A 13,619-nucleotide genomic window follows, 5' to 3' on the forward strand; every position below is an offset into this window, starting at 1 on the left:
AAAGATGTATAAAAGTATAAACTGTCTTAAAAATGTAAAAACATGCCATCACCAAATTTCTAACATTACTAGTCATGCCCACCTTTTAGAAAAATTTACTAATATATAGAGATAACAAACTCTTGTAGAATACGATAAAAACCCCTAATTAAAAGAAGCCATGTTAAACAGTGAATGCCCTGAGAGTGGAACATGTTTGGTCTGAAAGTGGAAAGTCAAACCAACTTCACTTTTACTATGCTGTGATTTAGATGCAGTTTTTTTCGTAAATGGTAGAAAAATGTTCTATTTATTAAGATAGTATACTAGTATTGCTTTGAATCCTTTGATACAAACAGATGAGAAAAACAGTGTAAAAATGGCCTTTGAGTTAAAGTAAAATTGGTTTTCCTTGCGTTTTCCTGAATGAATGGTTAACGAGGAAAGATTTTTCACTGAGTTTCCTGCTCTGCCGCTACCCTTATCCCATCTGTCCCCCACCTATAGTGGTCAGCCACCTGTGCTGTCAACAACAGGGCCACCAGAACCATCGACATCTCGAGTGCCGAGAAGCGCCACGCCACAGCCAGGCATGCCAGGACCATCCCCACAACCACAGCATACCGGGACAGCCTCTCGTACCACAGGCTGCCATTCAGGACATCCATGGTAGAGGCACAGGTGTAGGCTTCTCTGAAACGTGTGCCAAGTGTAGACAGAAGGGCTCGCACTTCGATCGACTTGACATAAGAGACCAGGTTGGTAGTTTTTGACACAATGATCACAGCGAGAGCAACCAGGGTTGCCCATACGATTAACCAGGCCTCAAACAGTACAGCCAGAGAGAGGAAGATGAGTGTGGTTGCAGTGAGAGACTGAGCCAATGGATCCAGTTGGAGACCAGCAGGTAGAGACACTTGGACTCCTTTGTTCCTGAGGACATACCATGTTACTGCTATCCCTGAACAGGCAAGAGGAATCCACTGCCCATAGTAGACACCCAGAAGTACAGAGGACACTGTGGCTGCAGAGAGTAAACTCACTTCAGCAAGAGTCCGAGACATGTTGAGTTTGGGCAAGGACGGCTTGGGAAGGGTCAGGCTAGGCAGAGAAGCACTAACTCCCATCTTTCTGGTCACATACCACAATACGGCTACACCTGCAGCGATGGCTGACCACCACTGGTTGTAAAGGTAGCCAAGCAGCAGAGAGGCCATGGTTGCAATCACAAGGATGAGAACATCTTTGGAGAAGGAAAAGGAAGGTGTCAGTTTTGGAACTCTAGCAAAGACTCCCTTCTGACCAAGTATGTAAGTCACTCCTAGAGCAGCAACTACCCCTAAGGGGATCCACTGAGAATACAGTACCCCGATTGCTACAGCACTGGCACTGCCCAAAGTAAGACTGCCAACTGCAAGGGATGGAGAGGAAAGACTTGGTCGTGGTATGGCTGCAAGAGTTGGAACTGTTGGCCAAACCTTTCTGGTGACAAAGACTGCAGCTAGAGCACAAACAACTGCTGCAGGAATCCACTGGGCATACAGAATGCCTGCAGCCAGTGCTGCTGCAGCTCCTAGCACCAGGATGACAGCACCCCTGGGAACATGGGGAAGGGATGTCTGCGATACTGCAGGGAGGAGGTACTTCCAAGCAAGATACCCCACAACTACAGCAACAATTCCAGCTAGTATCCACGGTACATAGACAGCTCCTGCACCAGAACTGGCTAGAGAGCTGGCGACAAGAGAACAGGCAGCTCCAAGAAACAGGCTTACAGGCCGATATGGGAAGTTAGGCCGTGGTGGGAGCGAAATTGATGGTAAAGATTGGAAAAGGCCCCTGTGGTAAGCTATGTAAGCAAGCATCAGGACACCAACAATGCCTGTAGGGATCCACTGAGCATACAGAACTCCTATGGCAATGGCAGATGATGCAGCAAGCAGGAACACCACTGCAGAGAGTGGAATAGTGGAGAGGGCAGGCAGAGATGGGTTAGGCAGAGAAGGCAGGGAGGCTGTCAGCCCACTTTTCTTGACTATGTAGCCTACAGTTAGACCCCCTACAACTCCAGCTGGGATCCAGGTACTATACAGGAGGCCTGCTGCTATGGATCCAGCAAGTGCCAGTAGAAGGAGTAATGGTACGTATGGAACAGTAGACATGGTAGGAAGTCTAGAAGTTAGCCCATAATGATGAGCTCCGTGTACTACAAACAGTACACCAACAATGCCGGCAGGAATCCACACTCCATACACAACCCCAACTGCAACAGCACCCACAGGTATGAGGACGTGCAGCCCAGCTTGGGCAGTCTGGAGCAGCGATGCACTTGATGGAGACGGAAGTGTCAAGCCACGCCTGCTGGCGACATAGCCGAGAGCACTGACACCAGAAACAGCAGCCGGTATCCACTGGCCATACAAAACACCAACAGCTACAGAACTGATGGCAGCAGTGAGCAGTAGGCCTGGCAGCAGAGAAGCTCTGGAGGGTGCAGCCACTGAGGGAAGTGACTCCAGTGCAGCAGTTCGCTTGAGGAGGTAACCAGTAGCAAGCACACCAATGATGGCTGCAGGGATCCACTGACCGTACAGGGCCCATACAGCTGCAGAACTTCCTGCAGCCAGCAGCAGTGTGAGCGGTATCAAGTAACGTCTAGCAGCCACTGCAGGCATTTCAGGGAGAGAGAAGCCTAGCCCCAAGTTTTTAAAAAAATAGCCCAGGACCAACACACCAAGAATGCCAGCAGGAATCCACTGAGAGTACAAAACTCCAAGCACTATAGTCCCAACCTGGGCTAGCAAAGGGAAAGCTGCTGCAATGCTAGCTCTGAAGGGGCAGAGGAAAGTGAGGAAGTCTGTACAAGCTGATAGACAACAGATGTAACAATTCCTGCACCAACAACAGCTGCCGGGATCCACTGTCCAACTAACACCCCAATTGCTACTGATGCGGCACCCGTATGCAGGAACAACAGAAATAGCAGAAAAGTCTTGCGAGGAAGTGAGGGAAGTGAGAAAGAGCCTCCCAGCCAATAAATAGCATATAGTAAGCCATGTGCACCCACAAGTGCTGCAGGGAGCCACTGTGCATACCACACTCCTAATACTACTGATCCAACTGCAGAGAGCAGAAGCATCAGAGGCTGCAAGACAGTCTTTAGCGAAGCTGCAGAGGATGGAGAAATAGATGAAGCCTGATAGATACCATACACAACAAGTAAGGTACCAGCAATGGCAGCAGGAATCCACTGGGCATACATAAACTCCAACAGCTGCAGTACCAACTACAGCTGCAAGGAGCAACAATGGCAGTGCGATTCCTGCAGGGGATGTTTCAGGGAAGGAGACCCATTGCTGCTGCTTTGCAACCACTCCTGCTGCTATTACAGCCACAACTGCTGCAGGGATCCACTGGGAGTACAGAACACCGATAGCCACAGCTGAAGCTGAAGCTGCAGCAACCAGTAGTAGGATTGTCTCCAAAGAGAATGTAGGTGTGGAGGTAAGGCCGTGTTGTTTGGCAAGAGCTCCTGCAGCTAGAACCCCAGCAACACCAGCCGGGATCCAATCCCCATAGAGAAAACCAACAGCAATGGATGCTACTAGAGCTGTGAGCAAGAGCAGAGTGAGTAAGGCAGCAATTGGGAGTGAGAAGGTTCTTACTGAAACACCAGAGACTCCAAACTGCCTCAGGAGCAGTAGAGCCACGACTGCAGCCATCACTGCAGCTGGGATCCACTGACCATACAGGTAACCTAGCAGTGCTGAGGCAACAGAAGCAAGGGTCAAGACACCGGCTGCTGGGGAGGTGGAACCTGAAAAAGAGACCCCTACCTGATTTGCCAGGAAACACAGCATCGAGACTCCCACCCAGACAGCAGCCCACCACAGTTGGTAGTACACGCCTAGATACACAGCCGCCCCGCCTGACAACAGCATGACGATGACCTGTGTTGACAGGGAGGACCCTGCACTCCTTGCTAAACACCAGAGCAGAGCGACTCCAGCCCAGAAGGCTGGCCAAAACTGGGGGTACAGGACGCCTAGGGCCAGAGCAGTAGCAGAGACTAGAATGACTACAGATTCACCCAAATGAGTTGATATCCCTGTTGAAGGTCCTGAATTTGTGATGGCATGATACAGGGCAAACAGAGTAAACACAGACAGTATAACAATGGGTACAAGGAGCCACATGTACAAACAGGTGATGAGGTACAGTACAACGGCAACACATGCAAGCGTCACTACGATCAGGCTTGTCCGCAGGAGGAAGAAGAGGATGCTGGGAATGGTCAGACGTGCGCGCAGAGCCTCCCTCTTCCGATCCAGCATGACACACATGTAGACGTAGTCGTTGACGGACAGGCTCTGCCACAGCAGCAGGTACAGGGTCCAGAATGCTGCCAGGACCAGTCGGTCAAGGGTCATACAGGGGATGAGCCACACCACCATCATCACACCTGTGGCACAAAATGTAACATTCTTACATACGTCACATAATTCAATTTTCAGAAAATCATCAGTGCATCACAATTAATGATAATTCTTTAAAAGTATGATGGTTTGAAAATATTTGAATTCAAGTTGGAAGAGTTAACCAAATAATCCTTTAATGACATCATACCAGTGAAGATGGGGAGCCTATTGTTGCTGTAGAACTGTCGCACACTCTCTGACTTAATGCTTAGTGGGTCATCTAGTCCCAAGGCATAGTAATAGGCCTGTTAAGACAAGAAAATGAAAAGACAGTGTTAGGATAAGAAGACACTGTGTTAATACACAATTTCTATTTGCACATGAAAGAAAATTTTAGAAGCTCACAGATTGAATGATACCACTGTTGTTTATCAAATTCCAAAAATTACTGAAAATGTAACAGAAATAGGGAGATTTATCAAAATGAAACAATTTTGCCACCAACATCTGCTTGTACCAGTAGATAATATTCAGCAGTATAATACTCAGTTCAATATTCCTCAAACATTGTCTATCTACACTTGATCTCCTATGCTCTAACTGTGTATAAGGAACAACACTTACCTGTTTGACACCCATCATCTCAGGATAGTCCAGGATGACAGCAGAACCAGAGATGGACAGCCAGCCGAAGATGTGGACCAGCGTGAACACTAACCACAGGAACTGGCTGGTTTTCACAGGGAAGTCCCAGAAAGGGTCAGACACTCCAACAGTCTTCCAGTTGTCTATGGCTACCTGTTGGTGCAAATGTGTTATTTGTCAATCCAAGTGAAGGAGCATGCTTACTTAAACTTCTCTTTTTCATCCCTTGCAAGACATGCAAATGAAGCAGCATGCAAATGAAGAAGTATGAAAATAAATAGTATGCAAATGAAGGTGCATGCAAATAAAGGAACATGCAAATGAAGCAGCATGCAGATAAAGAAGCAAGCTAATGAAGGAGGATGCAAATGGTTATAATTGTTACAGAAGTAACATGAATGAATGTGAGTCACATAAGAATTAAGATGAATAAATTTAGAACTGGATGTGTGGGCATATGACTACAAATGTGTAAACAAGGTTCAAAATGTGTGACCTTGTCACAAAACACATAAACATAACCAAGGACACTGTATATAATGTCCTTGACATAACCATTGAGAGACAAATCCAAGACATGGGGATTTGACCTGCAGCACCAGCGCGGTGGATGCCACGTACAGGGATCGCTCCACGACGTCCAGCCGGACAGCGGACAGCAGACGTTTGACCAGCCAGGAGGTCATGACCAGGTGCTGCAGAGGGAACAGCAGGAGGAGACCCACATCCTGAACCAGAGGGTTGGACAGGAAGTCTCCATCTCCATCTGTATTGAGAAGGAGAGAAAACTCAGTTTAAGATCACATGAACTTCATGATAACATAACGTTACATTCCTACTCCTGTTTCTGCACACTGATCTAGAAGACATAAATCTACCTGAACTTGAAAGAATTATTTTCATCCATACAAATTTCTCTTTTTTAAGGGTGGAATGGGTGGGGTACTTGTATAAAGGAGTACCTTTTTATTGTACCTTATGACAATGACAATAACATTTATTGCACATTCATGCCGTGAACAGTAAAAACCAATTGAGAAACTCCACTGGGCCAACAATGGACATTTTCTAGTGGAATAACACAAACAAAGCTGACGAGCCAGACAACAACCTCCCACTCCCAAGAGTAGCCTGGCCGCCAGCTGTCCCAGTTTGAGGGGACGCTTCGCTTCTTTGTGTTACCCGATGCCACGCCCACCCACATATGCCCAGGGGCCCCATTAAAGCTCTAGCGTCCTTGCCTGGTCCTTGCTAAATCCAGTTACAAATTTTACATGGCAACATGAAACATCCAAGCAATCTAAAACGGTAATATCTTGCGATATAAATGTGTCTCATATAGTGAGAGACGTCTGACACAAGAGAGAACAGCAGACGACTTCGTTTTTTAGTTGACACGCCAAAACACACAGCTGTCACAAGGGAATTTTTGCCTCAGGAATTGTTCATAGAATTCGCCATTAAACTGTGTCACAAGCCTGTAACACACATTCAACATATGACAACAAACATCTCCACCTATTTACACACTGAAATAATTGTACCTTTCTGATCGTGGCTGCTGGCAGGTCCTCCTTTGAGGGAATCTTTGCCCAGAAGGTCGGTTGACAGAAACAAAGCCAACTTGAAGACGGAGGCAAAACAGTAAACAAAACAGGCCAGAGACACTGTTGAGAAGAAGATAGTCCCGAAGATCGAGCGGCTTGTTGTTGGGGCCATGCTGGAGCCCTTGGCTCGGCCTAGACTGACAAGGAGAGGTTGAAATCACAGGAATAAAGCTAACAGATACCTCAGACACAAGTCAAAATTTACCCCCATGCCAAACCGTGCAGGGAGCAAATGTCAGAATATACCACTCCCTCATAGGGGACGAAACGATCCTCCCAAAATATGATACTGTCTTGTTCATACATGACTCTACGTATTTCTATATCAACTACATTAATTTTGCTATATAGATATATATTTGCTCCCTTTCTATAATGACTAAATATGACATTAAGTTGTTCTTTTAATGTGTCTTCTCTTTTCTATATTGGACTATTCCTGATGTCAAAGTTGAATCCCTGACACTCCAGTGGGGAGTGGGAGTGTTTCTCTGACTTCTTCAACACTGACTTTCTGTCTTTCTATCCGACTCCTAGACTGACGAAATGTTTAACAGATAAAACATCGAAAGGGTTTTCACACCCGTGTTTCCACTGTAAGAGCCGTCTACACTGTGAAGTGCAAACTGAGGTATGTTATTTGTGACACACACAGAGAGATCTTTGAGTGTTAGCCGTGGCGACTCTTGATTCGGGCTTACATTGCATTACCGTCTGAGGGTAATGCAATGTAAGCCCGAATCAAGAGTCGCCACGGCTATTTGAGTGTCAGCATTTTCTAGCTAGAAGTAACGTTAACTAAAGTTATATTCGAAGTTTAATTTCTAGGTAAATTTGACGATTACCTGATTTTCTTTCTTCATATGAGTAATTTTTTAACATGAAGATGATGACATTTCTGCTCTAGAAAAAGCATTTTCAGAGAGACACACACCCTTCTTTAGCTAAACGCACTTTTTTACATGAAATTAAGGTCCTGACCGAATTCCTCACAGTCCAAATAGATTGGAGGGTTTGTTTCATTCAGCACGTTTAACTCCTGTGTGCCCACGTGGCTTTGTTTATTGGCTTTACTTGTCATTCCAATCACAGTACTTACAAAGTGCCCCTCCCCATTGTCCGAGCGGACATTGACATTTCACGATCAAAGTCCACCAATGGTACAGGTGTTTTATTGCGCTGTACTCACCTTTAGTCTCTGAAAAGTAGCCAAGGACTATGAGTGACTCTGGAGACACAGAACACAATCAGGTAATTCAGGTATAGTCTAACAGTGCACATGCAGGTGACATGATAACTGTTAATGACTTAGCAGAGTTGCCTACTTAGCTTCTATATGTACAATCTACATGTATGTACCATCTCAAATGACATATTAGCAGTGTTACTTTATGCATTGTGTTATAGTTATGATCCATATTCAGCCTGCCTCACCCATGTGGTACCTAATGCCTTGCAGATAAAGATGGCAGCACATCTTCCAAAAGCATTCAAGAGAATCATGGTGTCATCGCTGACCCCCAAATTCCGTAGTGCCATCTCCATAGAAACAGTTCCCATGGCAACGCCAGGTCCCAAAGAAGTTCTCGTCAAGAACAGGTGCCATTTTTAAACTTCTAACATTAAGATTGCACTGTTCATTTTTGTGACATTCTGTAACTAGATGCTTTGATTGGAGTAAGAAAACAAAACTAGCTTAAAAGATACTACTTCTGCATGTATGTATCTAGTTTCCTTCCATATCTACTTGACTGTCACAGTATATGAAGTGTAGCTGTATGCATTAAATCCTTTGGCAAGACAAACTGTTTGGAGCATGTATGTTACAGGTTTGTTGGCATCAATGCTTCTGATGTGAACTTCGCTGCTGGGAGGTACGACCCAACCAAAGTGCCCCCTTTCCAAATCGGGTTTGAGGTAAATGATAGTGATAGTGATTATTTTTTTCTTTACCATTAGAAATTCTGTCAGGAGATCTCTTTTTCCATCATTCTAATTTCTTACTGGCATACTGCCATACCACACTGTGTAGCATGTTATGTCATCACCCATGCCTCCGTCTATCTTTGTGTACTACATGTATAAATTATGCAGAGACAACTGTGCAAGAACTTAAATATGCCAGCCATTTGTCATAATCATGATATAACAGTATAACATAACATTATAATAGTCAGGACAATGAATAAAGAGAATTTCTGCAGCATTAAAATATGGTAATCACTAACCACTGTATCACTAGTACAAGTAAATATTCAGATCAGCTTCGTGTATTTAGAACATACAAATCCTGCCATGGAAAACAAATGTGAAGTGACCAATTTATTGAGCAAATGCAAACATTACTCTAGTTGAACTTGCATTATTATGTGGTAGGGCCTGGGAGTGGTGGCTGCTGCAGGGGCGGAGTCCAACTTTAAAGTAGGCCAGCCTATTGCCTACTTATATGATGGAGCATTCTCTGAGTACAAGGTGAGGTTTTCCCAATTGTAGATAACACCTTAACCATGTATGAAAGTTCATCTGTGTTGGTATATGTAGTTACATGTTTACAATTAAAACTTAAGATACAACACAACAAAGTTCTCCCACCTAGAGCTTTGGACCAGTCACTCTGGTCTTCCTCGGTGGACTGACCCATTGTCAGGCTTGTCACGTGGCTTCTTTGAAGTGTGATGTCAACACTGGGTCAAAGGTATCTAATCTTGACTAAGGAAGACCAGTGTGACTGGTCAAAAGCTCTAGGTGAGAGAACTTTATTGTGTTGGATCTATTCTACACATGAACACCACACAAATCATACCAGTATCATATAAATGTCACAAACATCAAACAATTGCTCTATGAAAATTTACAATTGTAACTTATGTGATATGAGTAAATATCAGAATGATAATTCAAGATATTGAATTTTTTTTTCTATATATTTCTTTGTGAGGTTTTGCCGTCCAAGTTTGCCATCCCGATACCATCACTGAAGCCAGAGTACATCCCACTGATGGTCAGTGGTCTGACTGCAGCCATCAGCTTTGATGAGGTCAGTGAACTTCAGTAGCCTGGGTACCATCCGGATTTTCGCTACGCAACGCTCGAAAAAATCACGCGTTGCGTAGCGAAAATCCGGATGGTACCCAGGCTAGAACTTCAGGACAATTAGAGTCTTTCTGTGTTTGTTTAGGTTTAAAAAGTCAAAGGCCATGTATCTGTCGAAACTGAAAAAAAAAACATTTCTGTGTTTTTCTGCAGGTTGGAGATTTGAAGAAGGGAGAGACAGTACTTGTTACAGGTACAGGGCATCTTGTAGTTGGTCAAACTTGTGTGATCTAATTGTCCCGACTTCTTGGTAATGGAATTGGTCTGTTCATTCAGGGTACCAGACAAACTAGTCAGGTATCATTAACATGATGTTGTGTTTCCTTGTCCTTCATAGCTGCTGCTGGTGGAACAGGACAGTTTGCAGTAAGTTCGTTTTCTCTTCATTGCCATTTTCTTGTAAGAGTCAAACACACATACTTACTGTACATATGTGTTTTAGATATTGGACAAAGCTCCAAGATGCTGATGCCAGGTCTGTCTTTTCCAGGTCCAGCTGGCTAAGAAAGCAGGCTGCCATGTCATTGGGACCTGTTCTACTGATGCAAAAATGGAGTTCCTGAAGGTAAGAACAATATGAATGACTTGCAATCTTACCCCTTTCATTCCTTCCATTCCAGTCAAACTTGCTAACCACTAGGACACTCATGCCTTTCACTTTTCATGTGACTTTGAAACTTTTTCGTTTCCCAGAGCATTGGCTGTGATCGTCCAATCAACTACAAGCAGGAGGACTTGAATGAAGTACTGAAGACAGAATACCCTGTGAGTAAATCGCAATTTTATATCTGTATAATACAGGTCCTTAAATACTAACAGCCTGTATAGGGAAACTGAGGATGTTTTATCTTTAATGTGGTGTTGTTGTTGTTGTTTACAGAGAGGAGTTGATGTAGTTTATGAGTCTGTTGGAGCACAGATGTTTGACACCTGTGTGAACCGGTAAGTACTGTGCTTTAGCCTCTAGTTAAGTATCTTTTTAAGACCATGAGATACATTTTGTTTAATAAACGAAGCATCATCTGTCTGGGCAAAGCATGCATTTTGCACTAGAAGCACATCATACAGATGTAAAGATCTGATGATTTAGTTTTATAAACTTGTGAGTGCTTTTATAGTGGATAATGTTCTGGTTCTGTTGAATTTCATGAGTTAACAAATGAATGTTGCTTTATTGTCGTGACTTGCAGGTTGGCTGTGAAGGGCAGGCTGATTGTGATTGGGTTCATCACAGGTTACAAGTCTGACACAGGCTACACCCCCATCAGGGGAGGGGCAACACTGCCTCCTAAGGTGCAGTAACTGTAGCAGTGTTCAAACTTTAATTTCAAATACTTCAAAATTTGACAGTGACAGATGATATCATTATATTTACGTGATAGCCTCAGTGCTAAGAAGACATATTGTAACATACAAATCTCTGAGAAAATTGTTTGTTTTTTTATCTTCATAGTACTTGTAACTAATTGATTCACCATTTGATTTTTGGACAAGTGCAACAAGTGGATTTTTCTTTCAGCTTCAGGCTTTTTTGCTGATTCATTTAGCACCAGGTTAAAATTATCATTACAACTGCAACAATATTGCAATAATATTCATATTTGAGGAGCCAGCTGTTCTCAATATGGAATGAATAAAAAAAATAAATAAATTTAATTAACATTGGATAAACTGATGCATTCCAAAATTTCCATATGATTACTTCTATGTATGGAAGTATTATTTTAGGTGGCCAAGGTTTCTGTTTGTGCATCTGTATGTCTGGACAGAGTCGGTTGACAGCAGATGGGTGGGAAGGTTTACTGGCAGAATGGCATGAGGTCAATGGTTTAAAAAGCTGGCTTGGAGCCAACAATATTGCTTAATTCAAAAAGCCAAAGACTGCATTCACAGAAGTCTGAAACCTCTAATTTCTTGCTCCAGTTGTTAACCAAGTCGGCCAGTGTGCGAGGGTTCTTCCTGTTCCACTACACCAACCTGTGGGTGCCATACCTGCAGCGGCTGGTGTCCATGTACCAGGCCGGAGACCTGATGTCACAAGTGGACAGGGGGGAGGGATCAGGGACAGGTGTCTTCAACAAAGGTGTGCAGTCCATACCTGATGCTGTGGAAGTGAGTTCTGAGATTCTTGAGCACCTCAATCCTTGGTTGATAACTCTGGTACTTGAAGGCATGGCTTTTTCTTGTTCTCTTCTGGGCTGGTATTACTTAGTATCTGTATCTGTATAGCTGGTATAACAGCCCTTCAGCATAACACACCAGCTTTGCAGGCACGCTTCGTGGCGGCAGCTGGCTACATTATACTGATCGACTTGTTACACCTAACCCTTGAACATCTAACTCTAGACATTGTTTAAAGCCATCTAATGACAATGCCCCTACTGTACTTGGTGACAGCGAGTTCCACTCTGCGATAGTTCTAGGAAAGAATGAATAAGAGATCATGTTTCTCTTGACAGTATTTTGAAAGCTATGTAAAACTTCACCAGATGTGGACCTAGTGAAGGTGATAAACAAGAATGAACTTTTAGCCTGGGTACAATCCTGCTTAGTGAAAGTCTGCTCCCACAGTCACTACAGGTTGTCGGTAGCAACTGTGGGACAGACGTAACCAGAATGGTACCCAGGCTATGAACTTATGACATTATGGGGTTGCAGATATTTGCTAGTGTACAGTACTTTGCAAAAGTCTTATAGTAATATTGGTTAGAATAGGTTTCAAACCCCCAGATGTGCCCTGTCCAGCAGAGATCTTGTTTCCAATACGCATGACTGCTGAAGATTGTTTTAACCTGAAACTTTTGTTTTTTTTTCTTGTATTTCAGTATCTCTACACTGGTCAGAGCAAAGGCAAGATCATTGTAGAGTTCCCAGAAGGAAGCAGCAAGCTGTAATAATCAGAGGATTTTACTCAACATTTAATGTACTGAATTTTTTGGTGAAACCAAAACAATTTAGAGTAGCCTGGGTGCTATCCTATCTAGTATACTGGGGCTGCCATACTCACTCTCTAAATGGGGGTCTTAATACTAGTATACAAATAGGATGGATAGCATCCGGGTTAGATTTAAAGACCATTATTAGTTGTATATCAAATATCGATAATCATTGTTTTACTTCCATTAAAATGGACGTATTGTTTTTGGCATGGCTGTGTGTGTGTAATGGTCTTCATGATCACAGATTTAGTATTTTACATGTGTGCAAATAGACAATTGAAACAAGAATATACAGTAACTGATGTTACAAACTGATTTGACCTTAGTGACAAGAAATGTACACTACCAACTTTGCCTTACAATACAAATGTAAGTGCACAACAATGCACAGTATATCAAATGATAATGGTCATTGATAAAAATGGTCAATTCCCTAATTGTATGGTTATGAAATTAAAGCAATAAAAGGTCTTCACATTTTGATACCTTTATTTGAAATTGCTGTTATACTTGTACAAAATGTGGGGTTGACGTTACAAACTACTTGGGCCAGCCAACACTGTACAGATGTTTGTTTTCTCCACCTAGAAATGCATCACAACAAATGCACAGCTGTGCAGAAGCCTCAACCATATCTTCTACTCTTCCATGTGTATGAAGCTTAAGCCTCTACTTTAGTGATTACAACCACAATATGATTTCCACAGCTCCACCTTTACCTGATAAGCATAGATTATTTCTAATGCCTCCCTTTCCTCCATTGTCTATAGCTAGCTGGCACCATTCGTATTCTACCATCACTATTTTGCTGTGTGACACTAATATTGAATACATAGAACAAAGATGATATTGACATGGGCTTGTGTTAGTTTTTACGCTGATAGCATTGGCATCTGGAGATGGACAAATATTATTAGTGCAAGGGTTGTTGGATAGAG

At 43.3% G+C, this 13,619-nt stretch overlaps 2 protein-coding genes across 3 annotated transcripts; one reads left to right on the forward strand and one right to left on the reverse strand.

The window, feature by feature from the left end:
- Positions 1 to 12: 12 nt before the first annotated feature.
- LOC109486844 lies at positions 13 to 6,884 on the reverse strand. The gene is given in 7 exon segments (XM_019790750.1): positions 13 to 2,785; positions 2,788 to 3,241; positions 3,243 to 4,441; positions 4,606 to 4,702; positions 5,022 to 5,195; positions 5,633 to 5,808; positions 6,587 to 6,884. Coding segments are annotated over 7 exon segments (4,629 nt in total). The 5' UTR covers positions 6,762 to 6,884; the 3' UTR covers positions 13 to 431.
- A 230-nt stretch (positions 6,885 to 7,114) lies between these two features.
- Positions 7,115 to 13,585, forward strand: LOC109486799 (prostaglandin reductase-3-like). Of its 2 annotated transcripts, none has more exons than XM_019790693.1 (13): positions 7,115 to 7,280; positions 8,109 to 8,248; positions 8,479 to 8,566; positions 9,026 to 9,121; positions 9,588 to 9,686; positions 9,896 to 9,935; positions 10,080 to 10,108; positions 10,233 to 10,307; positions 10,436 to 10,507; positions 10,623 to 10,684; positions 10,933 to 11,035; positions 11,666 to 11,854; positions 12,568 to 13,585. In XM_019790693.1, exons 2-13 carry the CDS (start codon positions 8,115 to 8,117, stop codon positions 12,634 to 12,636), a joined length of 1,056 nt encoding a protein of 351 aa, XP_019646252.1. In that variant the 5' UTR covers positions 7,115 to 7,280; positions 8,109 to 8,114; the 3' UTR covers positions 12,637 to 13,585. The 2 variants fall into 2 exon arrangements, with proteins under 2 accessions (XP_019646252.1, XP_019646251.1); XM_019790692.1 differs by lacking the exon at positions 7,115 to 7,280 and adding an exon at positions 7,713 to 7,900.
- The last annotated feature ends 34 nt before the right edge of the window (positions 13,586 to 13,619 follow it).

Source organism: Branchiostoma belcheri, unplaced genomic scaffold (genome assembly GCF_001625305.1).
Source record: "Branchiostoma belcheri isolate BF01 breed outbred unplaced genomic scaffold, Haploidv18h27 scaffold83, whole genome shotgun sequence".
Classification (NCBI taxonomy): Eukaryota; Metazoa; Chordata; class Leptocardii; order Amphioxiformes; family Branchiostomatidae; genus Branchiostoma; species Branchiostoma belcheri.

Excerpts from the sequence above, each read along its gene's own strand:
- LOC109486799 (XM_019790692.1), top strand. The coding sequence starts at position 7,868 with ATGAGTGACTCTGGAGACACAGAACACAATCAG. Across the intron at positions 8,567-9,025 it reads CTTTCCAAATCGGGTTTGAG|GGCCTGGGAGTGGTGGCTGC; the intron begins GTAAATGATAGT and ends ATTATGTGGTAG. Across the intron at positions 9,687-9,895 it reads CAGCCATCAGCTTTGATGAG|GTTGGAGATTTGAAGAAGGG; the intron begins GTCAGTGAACTT and ends GTTTTTCTGCAG.